Here is a 20,276-nt window from a genome sequence, read left to right on the forward strand (position 1 = left end):
TTCCCCGTCTTGCGAGACCCCAGTGAGTCTTACCGCCGTAGAGTCCAGCCGTCCGTATGGGACGTTGTCTCTGCCCAAGGCGCGTTCCCCATTTTTGTTCTGCCCGCGTTCTGGGAGTTGGGTCGTAGCGGGAGCACCGATCATGGTCAGGGTCTGAAATTCTTGCCCTACAACCAAGATGCAGGCGAGGCTGTTGGGAACACTCAACAGAGCACCGCTAGGTGGCGACAGCCTGTTCGGTCCTCAGACATCACCGAAGGAACGCCCAACCGCAAACCGCGCAAGGTTCTAGCGGCTACACCCGTAGTCTCTACGCAGTGGTGAGCTGACCACGCAGATAATTGGGGTCTCCCAACGCCACTAGGGAGCATTGTCAATTGGGGCGGGCACTAAGCATAGGAGCAAGCCGGCCGGAAACAAGGCCAGGCCTCCACCATGACTAGTCTTTGCCGAAGAGCTACAGGTGTAGCGTGTGACCCGAAGCAGAGTGTCTTTCATCCGCGGCTGAGCTGGCGGATCACAGTGTGAATCACTGCCCCAGGGAAAAGGCGTCCTCAGCCGCCCCCAAGCGGCCGTTCCAATGGCTGCGTTTAGTAGTTTAGCTTTTTCTTGTTCTGAACGCTGAAAGACAGCTCTGGAGGCGTCAGAACTTTCCATTGACAACACGTGTGGCCCCGGCCGCGGGCCATGTCTGAGCGACGCTTTTCCTTCGAAGCGCCCGAACCTCTGGGAAGAACCAGCGATCCTGAGCAAATTAGACGTTCCCCGACACCGTGTGGGAAAGAAACACCAGACACACGACGTACTATTTTACAGGACAGTGGACGGTGTAATGGTCCAGTCTGGTACCCCCTTCGACGGGTCATCTTCCAAAAGCTCCGCCTGGAGCGGCTCAGCTACAAACGCATCAGGGGAGCACCCGGCTGTCAACCAAGGCGAACACAGCCAAAGAGTGCCCCCCCAGTATACGTTGTGTGTTCGAGCCCGCCGTTGTCGCGGTCAGCTTGAAAAACTGGAACTCCCTTCTTTCAGGTCCGACTTCATTTCGTGATTCTTTTGTTGGCATAAACCGTGCGTGGAGGTACTACAGTCTGAGAGCTATTGTCTAGAAGTTTCTTGTCGCTCTACTTCTGCGGCCGCCTCCGAGGCAGGTATCTCAGACGCAGTGAATCCGAGTGGTCTCGAATCGTATCGAGACACGGTGGCTGGCGACCGCTGCTTTGCAAATTCCTTTGCGGCAGACGCTTTCGCCGTCTCAGAGCATTCTCGCAGCCGAGCGAACGGTTTTGTCAGACTCTCGAGGAAGCAAATAGCAAGCGAAGCCGTCCGAAAGCAGCCTGCCCGTCCTCCGGGAAGCGGCCGCCAGGCTTGGAGGTACAGGAGACGCAGTCAAGGACCAATCAGAAATAGGAACCATTTTCTTCTTTATTTTGCCATAGCCGTTGATGCAGACTGGCACAACGGCCGAAGACGTTGAGCAGACTGGACTCAAGGCAGAGCCTGTTCGCCTCACACTCATCTCTGTAGCTCTCTGTGGTAGTCACTTCGCTCGGAGACAGCAGCAACGGTGCCCGTGGTCGCCAAGACACCTCCGGGTGAAAGGGCTTCGTAGTAGGCGCAACGGATCTGAAGGCATTGCCCTGCGCCCGACCGGACGAATTGCGTGGCTGCCACGTACGGCTTTTACCAAAACAGCCGTCCTCTTCAGCGCAACGAAAGCCCGGTGTCTAGCAACACCACGGGAAGAAGGCTCCATCGGCGCACGCTGGCTGCAGGGACGTTACCGAGGCGACGCTGGAGAACCGTGTAGGCCTACGACGTTTGTGTTAGTGTTAAATTTTCCCAGAAAAGTATATGAACTCCCGGAGCAAATTTGGCCGCGAGTGCACAATGATTCATGCGTTAGGGGGGCTATCACACCTGCCGAGGCGAGCACGGTGTCGGATTCGCGGGACATGCAACGAGTCAGCCCTTCTGATGGCCCCATCCAACGGGCAACGGCTGCGCGCGATGCAACGTGGAGGGCAGGGCTGGCTCACCAGCTTCTCAAGTGTTGAACTCGGCGAAAATTGCCTGGTAGCCACCGACTTACTTCCTTTGTTGTCGTCGTGGTCTGTGACAATAACCGCTTCTTCTGAGAGAAAATCTGTTACACCGCGACGCCCGGTTACCTGACAACGCGCGAAGGCTTTTCTGTGCTCGGAGGGGACAGCTTCTCGCTGCGTCTCGACGCTCGTGACAGCACGTCGATTCTGGTTCCCGTCTCTCAATCCGGCTTCGTACACAAACAGTGTTTTCAGTGGCTGAAACCCCTGCGACTTGTGAAAAGCCGCATGAACCGTGGCTACCAAATTTTTGGTCTGTTCCACCCGTCGACCTCGTGCTCCGCTGAGGTGCATGCGGTCTTGTCCGCCTTGCACGAGACGGCCCTCCAACTTCGCAGCGCTCCTGTACTTCCAGTTTCATTTTGCATGCTTTTTTCCAGTCAGGGGCGTCATCTTAAGGAAGGCATCCACATGGACTTGCCGACTAATCGACAAAGGAGGCCTCACCGCCCTGCCGGGGAAGCCGCAGGGATCCTTGGGGGTGGAGGCAGACCTAGCGCGGAACGGCAGTTACCCCCCAGGGCAGATGACACTGAACGCTCCAGAGAAGGCTCTGGCTTGTCAAGACGGTCTGACCCGAAGGACGGAGAGCACTCACGTCCTCTTTTCTCCCAGTTCAGCAGGGAACACTCCACGAGGAACGTCCCATGCCGTTATTTCCGAGAGCGGCGCTGCCTGAGAGGAGACGCGTGCCCTTTTTCTCACGACCAGACCACGGATTCTCCTTCTTCCGTTTCTCGAGCTCCTCCTGCTGCTTCTCCCAGTGGTGCTGCTCAATCCTTCCACGTATCTTCTCCATCGGTGAACACGGCACACCACGGCAGAGGGGGTTTACCGCAGAGCGGCCGTTTCCGGGGTAAAAACAGAGCTCAACAGTCACGCTACGGAGGCAGTAGTTCGTCTTCCTTGTCAACAAGCCGTCCGGATGAAGCGAATAGCACTGTCGAGATGGGGACGTATCGGCCGAAAAAAGAGAGAGAGATGACCGAAGAGGAAACAACTGCTTCGGAAACACTTCCAGGAGAGTCGATCCCACAGAACGTTCAAGCAGGAACTCGAGAAGACAGACAGGTACATATTGCAGCTGACACACCAAGTGCGTCTTCAAGAAGACGGAGAGAACGCTTCCGACAGAGGGGTTCAAGTTCTTCCGCTTCAACGTCGGGTTTTTCTAGACGAGGAGGAGGCAGGCCGTTTGTTGGAGGATGGACGTACAGGCCTGTACAGAACCTTAAAGAGAGCGGGGAGACTTATCCAGCCAGAGACAGTTCGACTGAAGTGCATGGGGTGCAGCCAAATCTTACAGGAAAGGGTGTCTCTGCTAGTGCTTCTGGAAGCGATTCACTATCAGAAGGTTCTGCACCCCCACCTCCGCCGCCACCAGGGCTGTACACACATTCAGATGATATTCAAGGGGGGGGAGAAAGGCTTTTGTCTTCTATATCCTCTCACGAGAACCGAGTACCCCCCCACAGAGTATCTTCTCAGAGAGACAGAGAAAGACAATCAGAAGACGGGGGTACCATAGGCGCATCATCGTCATCGACTTCATCTGCCTCCTCTTCCAATCTACGGCGTCGTGGGGGTCCTTTCTCAAGTAACAACCGCCCACCGTGTCTACCTCCGGGATTAGCAAATCCGAGCGCAGCAGGAGATGCTCTATCTCGCTGGACATGGCGAGACGAATACATGAAACTCAAGATGCTTTATGCTTCTTCGTTTCTTCTGCTCTATGGATGTGACTATTCTGCGAATTCAACGGGAGGGCAACAGTCTACTTCGCAGGCACCCACTGCTACTACTACTACTGTCAATCTGATATCTGGAATCCAAAGTATTTCTGCTGTCTCTACATTCACGGCTAAGCCGGAAGAGAAAACAACGGAGACTCGACAGCCCCCCGGGGAGGGGCATCAGAAAGAGAAAGATACAGATACGTGCATGTGTCCCGCCTACGGTACGACTCTGACTTCAAAAGAGGGACCGGTAAATGCTAGTACGAATCAACAGAAACAAGAGGAGAAGGCGGGTAACCATCTCAATAGGAGAGCCGAAGAGAAGGTACTCTCTGATGTTGAAGAGAATAAGAATGGTGATGTTGTTAGTGTGATTCGATTCACTCACATTCCAACAGATCCAGATTTCGATGCGACCCTCTTCTTGCCTAATGGTCTGCTGATGGAGGTCACAGTCACACGGGAGTATCCAGGAGCTCAAATGCTACCGGAGAAGGAACAGAAGGAGAGAATGACTCAACAACTGGCAGCTCTTTCTCTCGGTCCACATAAAGAACAAGGACAAAGACCGAAAGAGCCAACGAGTGACTTTAAGAATGACATACAACGACACCCCAGTGTACGTACACCCCAGATGGACATTCCTCCAGGGGAAAACAATGGAAGTAAGGCGAAGAAATCTGTCCTTGGTGCCTCGCTCAAGATTTGTAACATTGAGTTGAGTACATTCTTATTAGAGACCATTCCTAAAGTTTTCGATGAATTCCTTGAGAAGAATCCGACGGTGCCTTTCGTCATTTTCAAAGCGTTGAAGTTTGTTGATCGGCACCTCTCTACTGTCTTCGCTCTTAGTCGTATGGTTGAGAAAGGCGCAGGGGGAACTCCGGGTCAGCTCTCAGCTCCTCACCTCTCTCCGGATAGTGGCAGCAGGCCTCATGAGTTTTCTTCACCTAATGTAGAGAAGGTGGAGAACGAGGATGGGGAAGGAAAAGAAAAGAGCGAAGAACACGCGGAGCAACAGGACAATGACAAGAACAGGGAATGGACTGATGAGGAACAAAGGAAGTAAGAGTTTCTACCTAGTGTTAAGACGCTTACGGATCGAAAAGAGTGTACATATGTAACATACATACACACATACATATGTACGTAGATACATGTTACATAGTGACGTACGCAGTCCATGCACAACATGTACTCGGCACACATTCATCAGTCCTCTAGTTGTCCGTCTCACTGCTGTATATACGGGACAGCAGAGGCAGAGGACATAGATGGGAGGGGAGACACTTCTGACATCTGAGCGATCTTCACACTCTCCAGGTGCTGTGAGCATGCAGTCTGCGACGTACTCACTCCCAGTCTTCTTGTGTTTCTCCGTGAGAAGAGATAATCTCTCTTCTGTATCTTGTGCCTTTGCAGACTAGAGGAAGGCCTTGTGTGGTACAGAAGAGTTGCTGACCCTGTAGCTAAGTGGAAACTCATAGGGACGTACGTACGGACTCGTACAGCCAGGCAATGCGTCGAGAGATTTCGAGAATGCCGCGACGCGATTCTAAAGCGAGCGGCGGAGGCCGAGGTGAGAGGAGGGTATCCCAGCTGTAGCAGCTCTTGTGTCTGTGAGCCTCTTCTTACCTGCTCTTTGTTTGTTCACGGTAGAGGGTACGGAGCTGTGACCTCACATATCAAGTTTTTTCGTGTATCTGCTTGCTGTGTCTGTTGTTCTCATAATCATGTAGTGCCGTAGATATGTTCAGGTGTATGTACACATGTACATCGGCCACAGACGTATACCGGAGCTGGACATGAAATGCGTGTGCGCAAGCATGCCTATATACATTCGTGCAAAGCACGCCCGCGATGTCGGGTACGGGTCCCCGCGTGACCTATTGTGCCAACTGGGGTCAGCCCCGGGGGAGGTCCACAGTGTTGGGGAATCTTGGCACTCTCCTCTAGCTGGTTACAGGAAGTTTCTTCAGTAGAGTTAGCAGGTCGTCAACTTGATCTTGGTTACATCCTACTCATGAGGTGTACGTACACTCAACCATGTAATCGAGATCTCCAGGTGACCCTACACGGACAATATTGACTTCATGCATGTAAATACAAGAAGACGGTAGTGAACGTTCTCTATAGCATGGACATGACACTGCTATGGATTCCCAGCACACCGATAACGATATAAGGGTCGTAGACATTCTTCTTTTCTTTCTCTTACCTCCAATTGTACTTGCTCCTTCTTCACCCTCTGTCTTCCTCTAGAGATTCATTCCCTCTTCTACCCTCTCGCATACTGAGGTAGATAGTGGTAGTGCACATCACACAACCTACTGTTTTGCTGATGCGGCAAGGCTGCTTCTCTTGCAACCGTACCTTTTCCGCTGAAGATACATCGTAAAGAATTACGATTTGTCTTCAGTGTAGGCGAAGACATCAGAAGCACCCTTTTTAGAAATGTCCCCTTCTTTCTCCCTTGTAGCTCTCTTCACCTTTTGTTCCACTTTGCGGCTCTCCAGGATCTCATAGCACTCATACTCTTCCTTGTATGGTTCTATCTTTTCCCTTTCTAGAAACGCACACAGCTTTTAGCTCCCCCGGATTCATCTCCTCAGGGTGTCGACAAGAGTGATGGAGATGAAGAGAGTGAGAAGAAAGCAGGGAAGGTGGAGAAGAGTTTCACTCCATCAGTGATATCTGATGGCTCGATAAAGGAAGATGAGACCTTTACAGCCGCTACTAGCGAAGGAAAGATAGAAGGAGAAGGAGCAGGAGGTGTCTCCAGCAATACACTTCAAGGAGCATCGTTAGCCCTTGTAGGCTTACAGCTAGTCGGCACAGGGGCAATCCATCCGGCAGCCTTGAAACTTCTCGTATCTTGCGGAAGGTGTAAATCTCCTCTAGACATGAAGCTCTCCACACCGAAAGACGGAACAGTTCTTGAAGTCGCGGGTACGTTCTATTCCTCATATTGAGATGGACTCCGCTCCCCTTTTCGGGTCTTTTGTTCGTAACTATCTATCCTCACTCTTAACGATTCTCTCCATATATATATATGTATATGTTTACGCAGATATGTCTTGGGCACATGCATGGATAGAATTTCTCGTATGTAGTGTTGAGTGCCGCAGTCGGGTGACACTGGTGATCTGTCTCTTTTCAAACAAGTCTATGGTGAATAGCCACCTTACTCACCTCATTGAAGACGAGTGTGTAAAATGTAGATACATGCCTTTGTTTCTTACACACCTCCAGACAACCTCCTGGAGATCCATTCGTTTTTTAAACTTCTTTTCTTGTTGAGTTCCATTCCACTTTCTTCTCCCTCCTATGTTATCGTCAGTCACTTCCATCATTCTTCCTTCTTCTTTCTCTCCACTATCCCTCGTCTTCTTCTATGTGCCTCTCTATTTTCATATGTCTCAAAATCACTCCTCCAATTGTATCTCTCTTTTCTTTTTTCTTCTTTTCTCTCTCATCCCTCTCTCTCCCTTTGTCTCGTAAGCTTTTCATTTTTCTTTCTGTGTGTCTTTTCCTTCCAGGGACTTCTGCGGAGTGTTCGACATGTCACCTTCGCATGGTCGTTCGCTTTCTACCGAAGATAGCCTTTCTAGGAGGGGGAGGGGGAGGGGGAGGAAATGCGATCTCTACAAATCTTGGACGTAGTAGCGGCCAAGGAGGTGCAGGAGGCAGTAGTGTAATCGCGATAGTTGAGTCGACACAATCGACGATACGAGATCTTCTACCGAGTGATTATATCCTAAGTTGTGATCGATGTTCGGCTACTATGAAGATTAGAGAGATTATGAGTGGTAAGAGCTGATGTGAATAAGGTTTTTTCCTTCTTCTTTTCTTCTTGTATCGGCCTGGATCTAGATAGACATACCTGTCTGAAGTGTGAGAACTCCTCTTTTCAGTCTCAGGAAGGAGGGAACATAGTCGTAAGGTGAGCTTAGAGTAGGGGAGATAGATATTTCGACTTTTTCCTCTTATGTGTGTACCTATTCGTGAGTATCTTTCGTTGTTCTCGATCCAGGTATCATGTCTATACTCTTCTACATCTCTTTCGTTTACAGATAGCTAGCCAGGTGTCTTATCTGTGTCTTTTCATGTGTTGACTCCAGATAGCCTGGGGGATGCTTGAGTTTGTTAGTCTTCGAGGTGTCTCGTGCTTCACGGCCATACTGTTGGGATGGCTACACAAGGTGCGAGGAAAAGGCGATTTTCGTGTCTATCACCCCGCTTAGTGTATGTATATGTATAGTACGGAGAACTGTGATTCTTGGGCTATACAGTAGATTGCCTGACGGAGAGCCTTGGCGTTCATTGAGAGAAGAAAAGGAGGTTGCATCGCCATTCAGAAGGAGAGAATTACGTTGATTTGGTACGTATGGTGTCAAGATCTGTCACACTAGTATCAGTAGAACTATGTCACTTGTGCCACAAAAGAGTTCCACTGGAGAAGCCTGTCATTGTGAAAGAAAATAGAAGAGGTGCCGTGAAAGGCCGAGAAAGACGCACTGTATCATCGTCGTCGATTTTGTTTAGGGGAGAAGCTGACTCTCAACAGGAGTTTGTGTGTATGTACATGTTCGCACGTATATACATTCATATACTTAGATGTATGTGTTTGGAGTGTATGTAGATTTACATGTGATCAAGTACGGCCTGGTGGCTGTCGTGTGTACGTATAGGCGTTGTCCGAAGTTCTATCTGTCGACATTGTCACAGTAAAGTGTCTATTTTCTATGAATCTGCGAGTATCGATGGACGATCAGAAGTCAACGCAGAAGGGTAAGAAGATCTCCTCCTCGCGTACAAATATTTTTGGCTAGAAATAATTTCCCGGAGACGGAAAGAGAGCCTCTGCTGATGGGATCTGTATATATATCTCATTTCTAGATCGGTATTGCCCGAGTTATAAAGTACGACTGTGCTCAAGGAAAGTTACAGTCTGTAGGTATCTCTTAGCTCAACTTTACAGGATGGAATTTCTTCGAGTCACCCCGTGCGTGTCTTCTAGATTCTTTCCGGTAGCTAGGGGGTCTACGAGCATCTGCTGGCATACGTGGTGGTATCTGTGCATCTAGAATGGTTACAGTATACGTCATACGTGCCTGACATCTGATTTGTGATGAATACCCTATCTCTTTACATCCATATACAACAGATTCCAGTGTGTGTAGTTCGGGCTAGGCCACACCAGGAAAAGAAGTAATGCGTGTTTCTGTATACATACATACATCCATACATACATTCTGGTACGCAAACACACCGAGAACCCAGAGATATTCCCCGTTGGCCGCCGCTAACACACCTCCTGCAGTCAAGTCACAGTCCAATTTGTTCACTTTTCTTCTTGTTCATCGATCTCATCATCTTCATATCTCTTGCCTGTTCTAGACTTGTCTTTCTCTCTTATTCGTGCTTCTATGTGTATTTCTCCTGCTTCTAAACAAACCTCACTCAGCTCGTCTCGCACACCCCTCTCTCTTTCCTTCCTTGCTTGCTTCTCTGTTCTACTAATAGACTCGCCTCGGGGTTAGCCGTGAAGAACAGCTCACTTGCTGGTAAAAGTGAGAAGAAGAAGAAGCAGAAAGATGAGTTTCAGTTCAAGTTAGGTACCCCTTTGCCTGACCAGGGCACATGCAAACACTACAAAAAGTCTTTTCGCTGGCTCCGATTTCCTTGCTGTGGTAAAGTAAGCCTCAAGATGAAGAAGAGGATTCTTCGCCGGATGAACAAGTCACCTGGAAATGCACTGACCTGTCTCCCTGTCTCTCTATATATAGACATGAACATACAATTCTATGCACGCCTGTGTAAGTATGCATTTATAGGGCATCACTTGGATGCCTCCTCCCCCCACTTACTCATGCATATATGTATCCTGCTTTCTATATGCATATGAGTACATCGTTACATATGATTATGCATGACTTTTTGTGTGTGCCTGAACATAGAATAAAGTGAAGAAGGGTGGTCATTGCGCATGTGTGCTTACGTGTCTCCGCTACTTGTCTGTGGAGAAGATACAAAAGAAAATGGCATTGATAGGTAGTAGTAGAGCTACGCTTTCCTTTTACATCTTCGCAGTACGCACACGGGATCGATCTAGACGGACCTACCTAAGGGCACACAACAGTCTTTGGGTCGAACTACGTATCGCTCTGGTGTGTATGTGTATCTGCCTTTCTGTTTCCCTGTCTTGTATAGAGGCTATAGTGTAGTTCTTCTCAGTGTCAAATGCCAACGTATCTACTTTGAGCAGATGATCCTTCAACATGGCGGTCCTTTCTCTTCCCTGGTGGTTTGTATATTTCTCAGATAGATAGACAGAATAGATAGGTAAAGAATCAGAGTAGAGACAATTAGATCTATGTGTCTATCTGTCTCTCCTCTTTCTCTCCTGTTGTTTTCTGTAGGCTTTTCCTTGTGATGTATGCCACGATGAAGCTTCACCCGATCACGAGCATAGCTGGGCTACTCGTATGATATGTGGGTTCTGTTCGAAAGAACAGCCTTTCGCAAATAAGCAGCCTTGCACAGGATGTGGAAAGGCTGTAACAAAGGACGGAGGCACATCTCATTGGGAAGTAAGTAGTAGGAGAAAAGAAAGAAAAGAATTGGTGACACCCGAGTATAGGTTTTCCTTTTATGGTGTTTGCCGCTCTTTCTCTCATCTTCTTTGTCTTCTTGACGGCCCATTGCATGTGGGTGAGGTGAGTACCTTTCATGTTTCTCGAGACGTGGAGGTAGTAGATAGGGAGATATTTCTGTCCTTGCTGTTCTTCATCCTCTTCGATGCTAGCCTTTTGATACCCATCAAATGCATACAGTCTTTTCCCCCTGGTATACATAAACCGACTCGGGCAGAGCTTCTCCTTCTCCTAGCTCTCTGTTGTCCTTTTTAGCGTATCTTTCTGCGTCTACAAAACAGATAACTTACTTGGTTCACTGAGGAATCTTTGTCAAGATTCCCAGTTTGGGATCTATCTATTGATGTATCTATCTGTCTATCTATCTTCCCAATGATTCGGTATTTTTCGAGGGATGCCTTCTGGAAGTCTCTTTTCTGTATAGATAACAACAGCATTTCTCGAGTTCTTCCTTTCTTCTTTTCAGGGTGGCAAAGGTTGTCGAGATGCTGTACGAATGAATCGAAAGGATACTCGCAAGTATAAACTTCTTTCTAAGCAGCAGCAGCAGGCAGCTCCAAATGCCTCAAGCGGAGGAGGTCGTGGAACTTCGAAGAAGAAATAGAAGATGAAGCACATTTTAGAAGTAGGGAAACGTGAAGGAGACATCTCAAGACTTGTTGAAGAGTATTTCTTCTATGAAGACTGCAAGCCAACTATAGACGAAGAAGAATCATCTTAGATCTAAATGGAGAGTCTCTCATAGAACTAAATTAGATGAAGAGCGTTTCTAAGGATGAGGTGAAGAACCTCTCGTGTCATGTTGTTCTTCTTCTACTCTTGATGCTTTCTGGTTTTATCGGCCGAGGGTTTTCGATCCCTCCGCTGTTTCCGATCTTCATCAGTTTCGTTGTTGTTCTCATTCCTTCTTCTTATCATGCTTTCAATCATCCTCATTGTCTTTCTTCTTTATCTTATATTCAATATTCATGTCTCTATCCAAGTAGTACCAGTAGAACGAAGAGTAGTAGCACTAGTCGTTAGCTTGAGTAGATCTGTTGTATTTGTAAATGGGCAGGTGCCCATCCATGTGGATGGATCTCTGGAGATGTGCATTGCCCATATGAGTCGGCTCATGCAGTGTGAAGATAGTTAGTTGGATTCGTCTGACTGAGAGGGCAGTGTTCTATTTCATGTGTATCTATGTCCCTTAGTCTCGTCTTTCATTTGAAGAAAAGTGTCATTGTATCAGATGTATGACTGAATGTCTCGAGAGATGATGAGTTCATTCATCCATGTATTCGTTTTCGGTTCCGTTGATTTGATTAACCGCAAGAAAGCTCGGTCGTGACGAGGTTTCGATCTTGTACAGACGAACAATATCAAGGCGTGTCTGTCTACATACATGACTGTCTACTAGACATCGAGGGAAGGTGTATGTAGGATGGGGTAGAGAAATAGGTGATATCCGGGGTATGTGCAGTGTGTATTTATGTGTCGATTGTCAAGGGTCGATGACGAGGTTGTGGATTCTAGCTCCTCTTTCGCTTCGCGGCATCAGAAAGAAGAGAAAGGGTGGGTATGAGTCATAGTAAGTAGATATAGATATGAATAGATACGTGATGATATCTGACTCTATTCTGGCTGTCTCGACTGGAAAAGAAGAGAAAAGAGAGAGAAGGCGCGAAGAAAAAGAAAAGAAACGAACTGTCCCGTGTGTAGTTGCGAGTTTGTGGATTTTTAGGGAGGGGGGGGGGTGATGCATGTGTCCTGTTAAGATACGTTTGTCACCAGGAGTTTTATTCATGAGTGAAGATATCCTCTATTTATCTTCTTCTAGACAGAAAGGACACAGACTGGCTCGCCCGAGAACAGCCCGGCAGAGGACCGAGTGAGGTGCCAGGGGTGCCAAACGATCTCTCTTATGTTGCAGAGAAATGTCACGAGTGCAGAAGGCTCTCTCAATGTTAAGGACAGATGCCAGTAGTGAAAAAGACTCTTGTTAGTCACTGCTGGAGAGAGGGAAAGGAGCAGAGGAGGATAGAGATGGAGAGAATAAATGAAAGACAAGCTTGTACAGTTATCTGGGTTCCTGAATGCCGTCTTATAGCCGGCGGAGAATGGATTCGAGTGAAAGAGTGTCGGGGTGGCATGCGTCAGCCGGTGACGTGGAGGATGATTGAGGATATTGTAGCGTAATGAGATTTTGCGGGGCACTCGTCAGATGCCCCTGTCTTCCTCAGGCTACAGAGCTGCAGTGCCTGTGTAGAGACGGAGAGATAGAGAGACATAAAAAACGAAGTAGTAGTGAATGTACAGAGAGGGACAGATACACAGGAGAGATCGAGAGGGGGACATACGGAACGTAGCCAAACAGATAGATGGAGTTAGTGAGGGAGGGGGACAAACAGGTAGATAGAGATGAGAGAGTCGGCAAGATGGAGATTGCAAAGGAGAGAGAGAGATAGCGAGGCAGAGAGAGAGATAGAGATAGCGAACGGGAGAGATAGAGATCGTGAGGGACAGAGCTATAGAGAAAGTGAGGGAGAGAGAGGTAGACAGCGGCAGCGACAGAGGGAGATAGAGACGCAGAGAGAGATAGGAAACTTCAGCTGGGCTTCTGGTTTCTGGCTTTGACCCCCGCACACTGCCTTGCCTGTAACCTCGTTGTCCCCCAAGTTTCTCTCGATCGGCAGAGAAACAGAGAGGCCGCAGAATCTCTGTTTGCTGGAAGAGACCTGAGAACAAAAGTTAAGGCGGTCAATCACTTCCTAGCGAAGTAGTCCTTGATACACACGCACCTACGCAAACGCATTCACACAGTTTTTCTTTTCCTTTCCTTCCTGGGGAGGTGCCCATGCGGCAAAACGAGTCTATTCCCGACTTCGGTCACCCGAGGGGTGAATGGGGAGATCTTGCTGTCGGACGGACCTTCAAGGCCGGGAACTCTTTCGCTTAAACTGAGAAGAGAGGTACTGTTAAGAGTAGTAGGTAGGATTCAAGTAGTAGCAGTAGTAGTAAGACGTGCAAGGCGCACCTAATTGGCCATGTTTTCCGGTGACTTCGTTGCTATCAAGGGCGAACAGCAATCTTTGAACATACGTAGAGAAGCATGGTATACGAAGAGCACTTTTGTTTTCTTCTGCCTCCCTCAGTACAGCACCCCTACGTACTTCATCCAACCGATAGTCTCTTTAGAGCTCTGAAACATATACCTAAGAAAGAATATTTATCAGTGATACTCATGTATATCCATCAATACACATACACATACATACATCTATCTGCACATACACGTATGTGTAAGGTAAGTTTTGCTCACAGACAGCCGAAAGATATAACGGGTGATGTGGAGGGATAGCTAGAATGTTGCCAGAGAGATGAAAAGAAGGCACGTTCTGTTTTTTTCTTCGCTGGAAGATGTGCAGTGGACAGCGATCATCTGGACTTCTTGAGGATGATGGCGGCGCCTAGACACTTCATGTCTCAGAGTCTCTCTTTCGAAAATTCAAGGTATTGAGAATGAATAGTGAAGCATTGCAGAAACAAGACTGAAGAAGGTCATCCGCAAAGGAAAGAACGCGAGATCTTCATGAGTCCTGTCCTCCCTCCTTCCTTGTCCACGGACGCGAGTCTACACGCGTACAGACCTATCTCCAGTACTCTCTTTTTTGTGTAGAACGGAACATAGACTACAGCGGATACACACTTCTACTATGACTTCTACACTACATGGAAAAGAATATCGATCTCTCTTTCTTTCTATAAAACGGGAAGAAGGAGCGGTGGTGTTTCTTTCTTCCCTCGGATAGGAGGCCGGCTCCTCTTTGGCTCGGTGGTGGAGACGACGTAGACGGCGCGTGAGGATCTCTCATGACTAACTTTGTAGATGAAGAGTCTAGTATCAACTTCTGCGGTTCTCCTATCAAAGAAGGTCGATCTGGGGATCATACTTGTCTTCGTCTATCTACTGCTACGCCTATCTGAACCAGACACGTGTATCTCTCTTTTTCTATGCATACCATTCCAGTAGATCTCTCTTCTAACTAACTCATACAAGTTTGGGTACTTCTACTTTTGAAGACAGTTAAAAATCTGTATTTTTTGCGAGAGAACGTCAAGAGAGTCCTTCAACCTCCCTCTCCGGACCTCCCTAGAGTCCTTCTTGACTCGAAAGTCTTCACCGTTTTCTTCTGTAGTCAGTGCTGGCTACACACCAAACGATCAAAAGCGAAACAGACTTCTTTCCACCACATCTCCTTCCCCTCATTTTAGCCTTCTCTGATTAACGGATTCTCTTCGAAATACTGAGTAAATCTCTTCCCTCCTACCTTCACCTCGTCACTATGACTGCTGTCTACTGCGCCACCACTCCCCCTTGACCCTTCCCTCGACGGCCTACCATCCGCCCCTCTGATGGTCTCTCCCCTCTCAGCGAACTGCACACCGATGATGGATTGCCTACTGCCATTCTCTTCTTCCTTCTTCCTTTCTTATCTTGAGGAAGGAACAGATTCTTCTTCTCCGCAGTTGTTTCCTCTGCCGGGAGGAAAAGAACCGCTCATAGCAAGTGGGACGGTTCAAAAGCGGGAATTGAGGTGAAGAAAAGAAAGCCTAGAGAGAGATCGTGACAGTTGCAGCGAAACTCTCTGGAACATGCGGGCGCGATCGATTCCTTTTTTCAACCAAAAAGGAAAGAAAGTATGCACCTGCTTTTCGCTAGCCTTTGAATGGCTTGTCCGGAACATCATCGACGATAAGGAAGAGCGAAAGAGACGGCTTTTGACATCCGCAGTTTTCGCTCGATAAATCAGTTCACACCTCCAAACCACTCACACTCTCTCACTGTCAATAAAGAAGCCTTTTTCCTCAGGTGACCTAGTTCTTCTCTGAAGAAAGGACACAGACCTTTTGCGCTTCCATCCTTTGTCTCCCCTCCTTTTCTTTACGCTATCTTCGGGGCGTTTTTTTCTCCTGAGTTTCTCCGTTAGCAGAATGTTTATCTTCAGTTGGTTGTTTCCTGGAAGGACCCTGTTTCTGTTGTATGCTGCCATTATGAAGATTGCTGAAAGTCTTTACACAGATCTGAGACATAGAGGCCTCGTGGGATTTCTCACGAGTCTCTCGACAGTGTATCCAAGGTAAGGGGACAGCGCTGGAGAGAGATAGACGCGGTTGAAGAAGGAAGAGCTGAAGGGACTACATGATAAGCTATGGAAGAACAATGATGAGGTCTATGCGTTTCTTCTCTACGGTCTAACTTGTTCATGGAGAAAACGAAAGGGTTTCTATTCAATTTAGCCGTCTCTTACTTTTTCTTTTTTCTCTCTCTTCATCACGTCGTGAACGATCCCTCTTTTGTTCACTGATCATCCCTTTCATAATTTTCACAGGAAGATTTTCCTCCTGTCAACACCGTGTCTGAGAGGATGGCAGAGGCAAGACTTGTGTGTAAGATCTTGGAGGAGGAGAAAATTTTCGAGATCGACAGCTAGGGGGCATACAGCTGTATGCTCTCATCGACTCCTTCCTCGCCTGTGTCCCCATTTCTACTATTATCTGTTGAAGATTTTTGTCCACTATTCCTTCTACTCATGAACTATTCTATGCCATACCTCCTTTTCGCCCACGCGTTTCGATAGAACTCAAGACCCTCTCGTTTCTTCTACTACGGAGATTCGGCTATTGCGGGAGAGAGCGCTTTTTTCAAAAGGGCTATCTGCTGTATGAGGTTCTTCTTCCTCTCGACCTTGGACCATCCGCATCTCGTACTTGGGTTATTTCAAGATGCACGTGGTGGGACCGAGCCGTTCTTCACGTCTGCCCTTGATGCACGAGGCGTATGTACACCCCGTGATCTCTACATTCATCAGTACACAGGTGTGCGTTTACATACATACACATACACACCCCCTTCTTTGCGTTGTATCTTCGATATGTTGTTTCTTCAGTCCGCTTCCCTGTGTGTGTTAACTTCTTTTTTCGCGTAGAGTTCTTCGACATCTTATCGTCAGTTTCTATGAGTGGGGTAACAAGCACTTCCCCTTCATCTGGAGACTCGTCGATTGGTTTAGCTTGCTAGCCATCGATATCTGTCGATTCTTTGCTGGCTACTTTGCCGCAAGAGGCCTCGACCGGTGTAGACGTCCTCAAAAACCTCTTGTATTGTATGAGTAAGTTTTTCCTCGATTTGTCTCATCTAAAGAAATCTATGCAGGTAGCTTTTCTACCGTCGATCTTCTTATGTATGTAGCCTGCCTAATTTCTTTCCTGTGCACATTCATTCCTTCATAAACAGACATTTCCAGCCTCATTTCATCCAAGGGTCGCAGAGCTCTCATTTCACGCATACAAGGCATTTGTTTTCTTGTGCACGTAGCTATATCTGTCTATTTGTCTCCCTCTCTATGTATATGTGTATATCTGTGTACTGTCTACGTACACTGGCGTATATTTCTCTGCTGTAACGGTGATGATTACAATACCCACAGGTACTCTGCTTGTGGATTTCTGTGTGTCTCTCCGCGTATCTGGGTGTATCTATGCAGTGTGTAGGCGTCATAGGTGTATATATATGCCTGTACGTGCAGGTATAGGTAGGCGCATGTCTGTGTAACGGCATCGCGTTCCCCGGAGGAGTGTGTTGGTGATGACGAAAGACGCTTCTCCTTTTGCTGTTAGAGAGCTTTCTTATTCCTCCTTGGCTTGTCTTTTCCCTTTATCTTCCGGTATTTATCGAGCTCTGATTCGTTCAACGAGCGCACAGACCGTCACCATCCTTGTATATCCCCATATACATCTGTCTCTATGTACACACGTACTATCTATCTCTTTGTCTATATTTATCTATCTCTACACGCATGAGTTGTTTTGTATGGGCAGGTTCGAAGGATGTCCGTTCTGCCGGAAAGTTAGAGAGGTAAGCTCATACGATCAAAATGAGCGTAGTAGGCATGCGATGCTCGGTGTGTAGGCAGATGGGTTCCCGTCTATTAACATTCAAGAAAAGTGTTTTGTGGAAAACCTCTCGTTGTTAAAGGGTCATCTAGCAAAGGACACATGAGATAACTCACGTATTCCCCGGTACTATCTGTCTCTTAGTCTTTTCTCTCAAACTTCTACTTGTCGGGTCGTCTTACGCATTCAGAACTCTCATTGCATCTCGCCAATAAAGTCAGCATCCACAAATATGTATCTACCTAGCAAGAAATAGAGACATATATGTATATATATATACATGAATTACTTGTTATACGTGTATACACGTTACTTCGTTTAGGCATAGGTATATGATGTATATGTAGATATGCGTCTATCTACTTCATGCGTGATATCTACTTTGAGGTTCTCGTGTTTGTTGTCGTAGGTGAGTCAAGAGGTTCTTCTTCTCCTTCAGGTCTTTCGTGTAAACGTATGATGCTATGGGTGCATGCAGATGTGTCGTGTACAGTAGAGCAATAGCTGTGTATCGTCCTACACATAGTGAAGGAAGTATCAATTTTTCACTCCGTGCGAGAAGTTTATGTCGACTTTCCTGTTTTCCTTACAGACCTTAAGCGTCTTAGGATTGGACTGTATGATCTACCCATGTCCTCGAGAGACGTTGGAGATAGCTGGCTACTGCAAGGAATCCCGGTAAGTTCTCAAAGGTGAAGGCCCTCTCATAGTTACTTATCGATCTGTGATGTCTGCATACATCTCGTTCTGTCTGTCGGTACATATATATCTATATATGAAGCATGTATGGCTACACGTATATATACTATTGACTGCATGTGTACTGTGTATGCGACTCTTTATAACTAAGGTTCATCGATGTCGACTCCTCTCTGCAATGGAAGAAGTCACGGTGTGTATATATCAGAGAAGACTACAACTGTAGATGGGCTTCCAGGTATATAACCGTACTTTAGCAATGTAGTGTGGATGGCGGGTCACTGTCTCGAAGGGCACGGCAGGTCTTTCTCCTTATCTGTATCTATTTGTACCCATCTATGGTTGCGCTCTATTTCAGTCGCCCTCTGCATCTGTATGCACATCCGCCTCTGCATATGTAACTAGATCAATACCCAGTTCTCTGTATAGGTATCAGTCTATCCCTTTTCCTGTCTCTACCTGTTTGTCTTCATCTCCTATGCCTTGTGCTCAGGTTTCGTCCCGTGGTGAAGGAGGCAGGAGGTTCATTGATGTTTCCCTACTTTGAAGATCGTGAGTCTTGTTCTACCTTTCTTCCTTCTCTTCTCTCTTTCTTCACATTACTCTCTACTCCATTCTCCTGTTCTAAAAGTTCCTGCATGCAACCGTGTTTTTCTCTCTCTATTTCTTCGTCGTGGACGATACACCTGGATGCCTGTGTGTACGTATGATTTCTCGTGTCCGTGTATGTTTGTTAGTCTGTCTTTTCTCCTCGTTTCTGTCTGGTTTCTTCAGCGAATACAGGAGTGAAGATGTATAACTCGGATGAGATCATAAAGTATCTCTGGTCAGAGTATGGAGTGCATGCAGAAGCTCCATGGAATTATTCTCTAGCCAAGATCGGCATCATCGAAATGCTCGCTCTTCCTCTTACGACCTTCTGTCGTAAGTCCAAGATCAACGATGATAGAAGGCTTTCTGTTTTAGAGATGCTGGGATGGGTATAAATCTTCTCTTTCTTTCTCTCTATTTGTATTGGGAAGGGATAGGAAGTCTATCCCAGTAGCTTCGAGTGTATGATAGGAAGAGACACCATCTGATTACATGGTGACACGCCATAACGATCTCTGTCTATCTGTATATTTATCTATAGAGATCTATATGTCTATTCACACACGTTCATGAAGAAGAGAGATTTGTGAGGATGATGATACGTATTTTCTTCCTGTGTACCTCGCGAGTGTCTGCACGTAGTTCCTGAGATAGTGTGGAGAGGTGCTACGGTGTATATACATAGTACAGTTTTGTATCGAGCAGGATGCACGACAGCCCGTTCACAGGTATCTCTTGTCCGGCGCATGCATGCATGCGGCTGGGGGACTTGTCTGTTTTGTATGAAGACCAAGGAGAAGAAACGTCGGCAGCATATAGGTATGTCTGTAAGTATTCATGTATCTTTATATAGCTACGGATCATGGCTGCACGTGTATGTATAGACCCATGTTGCTAGAGAATTGCTCATAGTGAAGACGAAGAGAGGAGAGTGAACGGATGAGTTCATATCCCAATGAGGAGGACACTGTTCCAGTGTACGTACACCTGTCTTTTTGAATGCTGTTGTTGTGTAAAAAGCAATAACAGGTCAGACACTGTCCTGGTCTACGCACACTCCCGTCACTTGCATTTTTTTTCTTTCTTTCTCTCAGGTCCGATGATGTGGGCAGGCATTTTGCGCATCCCTTCAGAGCAGCCGAAGAAGGTGAGAGAAGCGGTCATCAGAAAGAAAGAAAAGAAAAGAAGACAAGACTCCTCGTTGCTTTGAAAACCCTTTTCTCTGTCTTTCATCCTGTCCCGTCAAGTTCTCTACACTTACTACGCGTGTGTGTTTCGAGACATGCGTCTGTTTTTCTTCTCTCCATGAGAGGAGACCATTCCTTTTGTTCGCCTGTCTCTTCTTTCTCTCCCTCTCTATTCGTTCGTCTTCCTTTTGATTCGCAGTAAGAAGTACTCTTCTCGTGTGCTTGTGTCGTTGCATGCAGCCGTTGGAGTTGTGGGGATGTGAAGCCTCAGGATCAACAAGGAGAGTGCGTGAAGTGCTTTCTTCTCTGTAAGATAAGATACAAAAAGAAAATGACTTCTCGACCTTGCTTTATCTTCTACTTCTG

General features: G+C 47.2%; 3 protein-coding genes across 3 annotated transcripts in view; 2 read left to right on the forward strand and 1 right to left on the reverse strand.

The window, feature by feature from the left end:
• Window positions 1-71: 71 nt before the first annotated feature.
• CSUI_007071 (uncharacterized protein) lies at window positions 72-1,243 on the reverse strand. The gene has a single exon (XM_068067221.1). The coding sequence runs from the start codon at window positions 655-657 to the stop codon at window positions 361-363; it is 297 nt and encodes a 98-aa protein (XP_067920808.1). The 5' UTR covers window positions 658-1,243; the 3' UTR covers window positions 72-360.
• An 815-nt stretch (window positions 1,244-2,058) lies between these two features.
• CSUI_007072 (chy zinc finger protein) lies at window positions 2,059-12,195 on the forward strand. The gene is made up of 8 exons (XM_068067222.1): window positions 2,059-4,906; window positions 5,264-5,420; window positions 6,412-6,790; window positions 7,381-7,650; window positions 8,533-8,632; window positions 9,368-9,539; window positions 10,264-10,434; window positions 10,964-12,195. The coding sequence occupies exons 1-8, from the start codon at window positions 2,334-2,336 to the stop codon at window positions 11,099-11,101; spliced, it is 3,960 nt and encodes a 1,319-aa protein (XP_067920809.1). The 5' UTR covers window positions 2,059-2,333; the 3' UTR covers window positions 11,102-12,195.
• Window positions 12,196-14,930: 2,735 nt separating this feature from the next.
• Window positions 14,931-20,276, forward strand: part of CSUI_007073 (glutathione s- n-terminal domain containing protein) — a 9,540-nt gene continuing 4,194 nt past the window's right edge. Inside the window, exons 1-8 of the mRNA XM_068067223.1 lie at window positions 14,931-15,617; window positions 16,467-16,649; window positions 17,359-17,395; window positions 18,026-18,111; window positions 18,626-18,684; window positions 18,907-19,056; window positions 19,818-19,870; window positions 20,151-20,218. Of these exons, the coding sequence (XP_067920810.1) occupies window positions 15,472-15,617; window positions 16,467-16,649; window positions 17,359-17,395; window positions 18,026-18,111; window positions 18,626-18,684; window positions 18,907-19,056; window positions 19,818-19,870; window positions 20,151-20,218 (782 nt within the window). The 5' untranslated portion in view covers window positions 14,931-15,471. The remainder of the gene's footprint in view (window positions 15,618-16,466; window positions 16,650-17,358; window positions 17,396-18,025; window positions 18,112-18,625; window positions 18,685-18,906; window positions 19,057-19,817; window positions 19,871-20,150; window positions 20,219-20,276) is intronic.

The sequence above is a fragment of the Cystoisospora suis genome (assembly GCF_002600585.1).
Source record: "Cystoisospora suis strain Wien I chromosome Unknown contig_3650, whole genome shotgun sequence".
Lineage (NCBI taxonomy): Eukaryota > Apicomplexa > Conoidasida > Eucoccidiorida > Sarcocystidae > Cystoisospora > Cystoisospora suis.

Bases quoted from the DNA above. Each gene is read 5' to 3' on its own strand.
- CSUI_007071 (XM_068067221.1), bottom strand. From the start codon at position 657: ATGGAAAGTTCTGACGCCTCCAGAGCTGTCTTTCAGCGTTCAGAACAA.
- CSUI_007072 (XM_068067222.1), top strand. From the start codon at position 2,334: ATGAACCGTGGCTACCAAATTTTTGGTCTGTTCCACCCGTCGACCTCG. The intron at 7,651-8,532 runs GTAAGAGCTGAT...GTGTACGTATAG, and splicing joins GATTAGAGAGATTATGAGTG to GCGTTGTCCGAAGTTCTATC. The intron at 10,435-10,963 runs GTAAGTAGTAGG...TCTTCTTTTCAG, and splicing joins GAGGCACATCTCATTGGGAA to GGTGGCAAAGGTTGTCGAGA.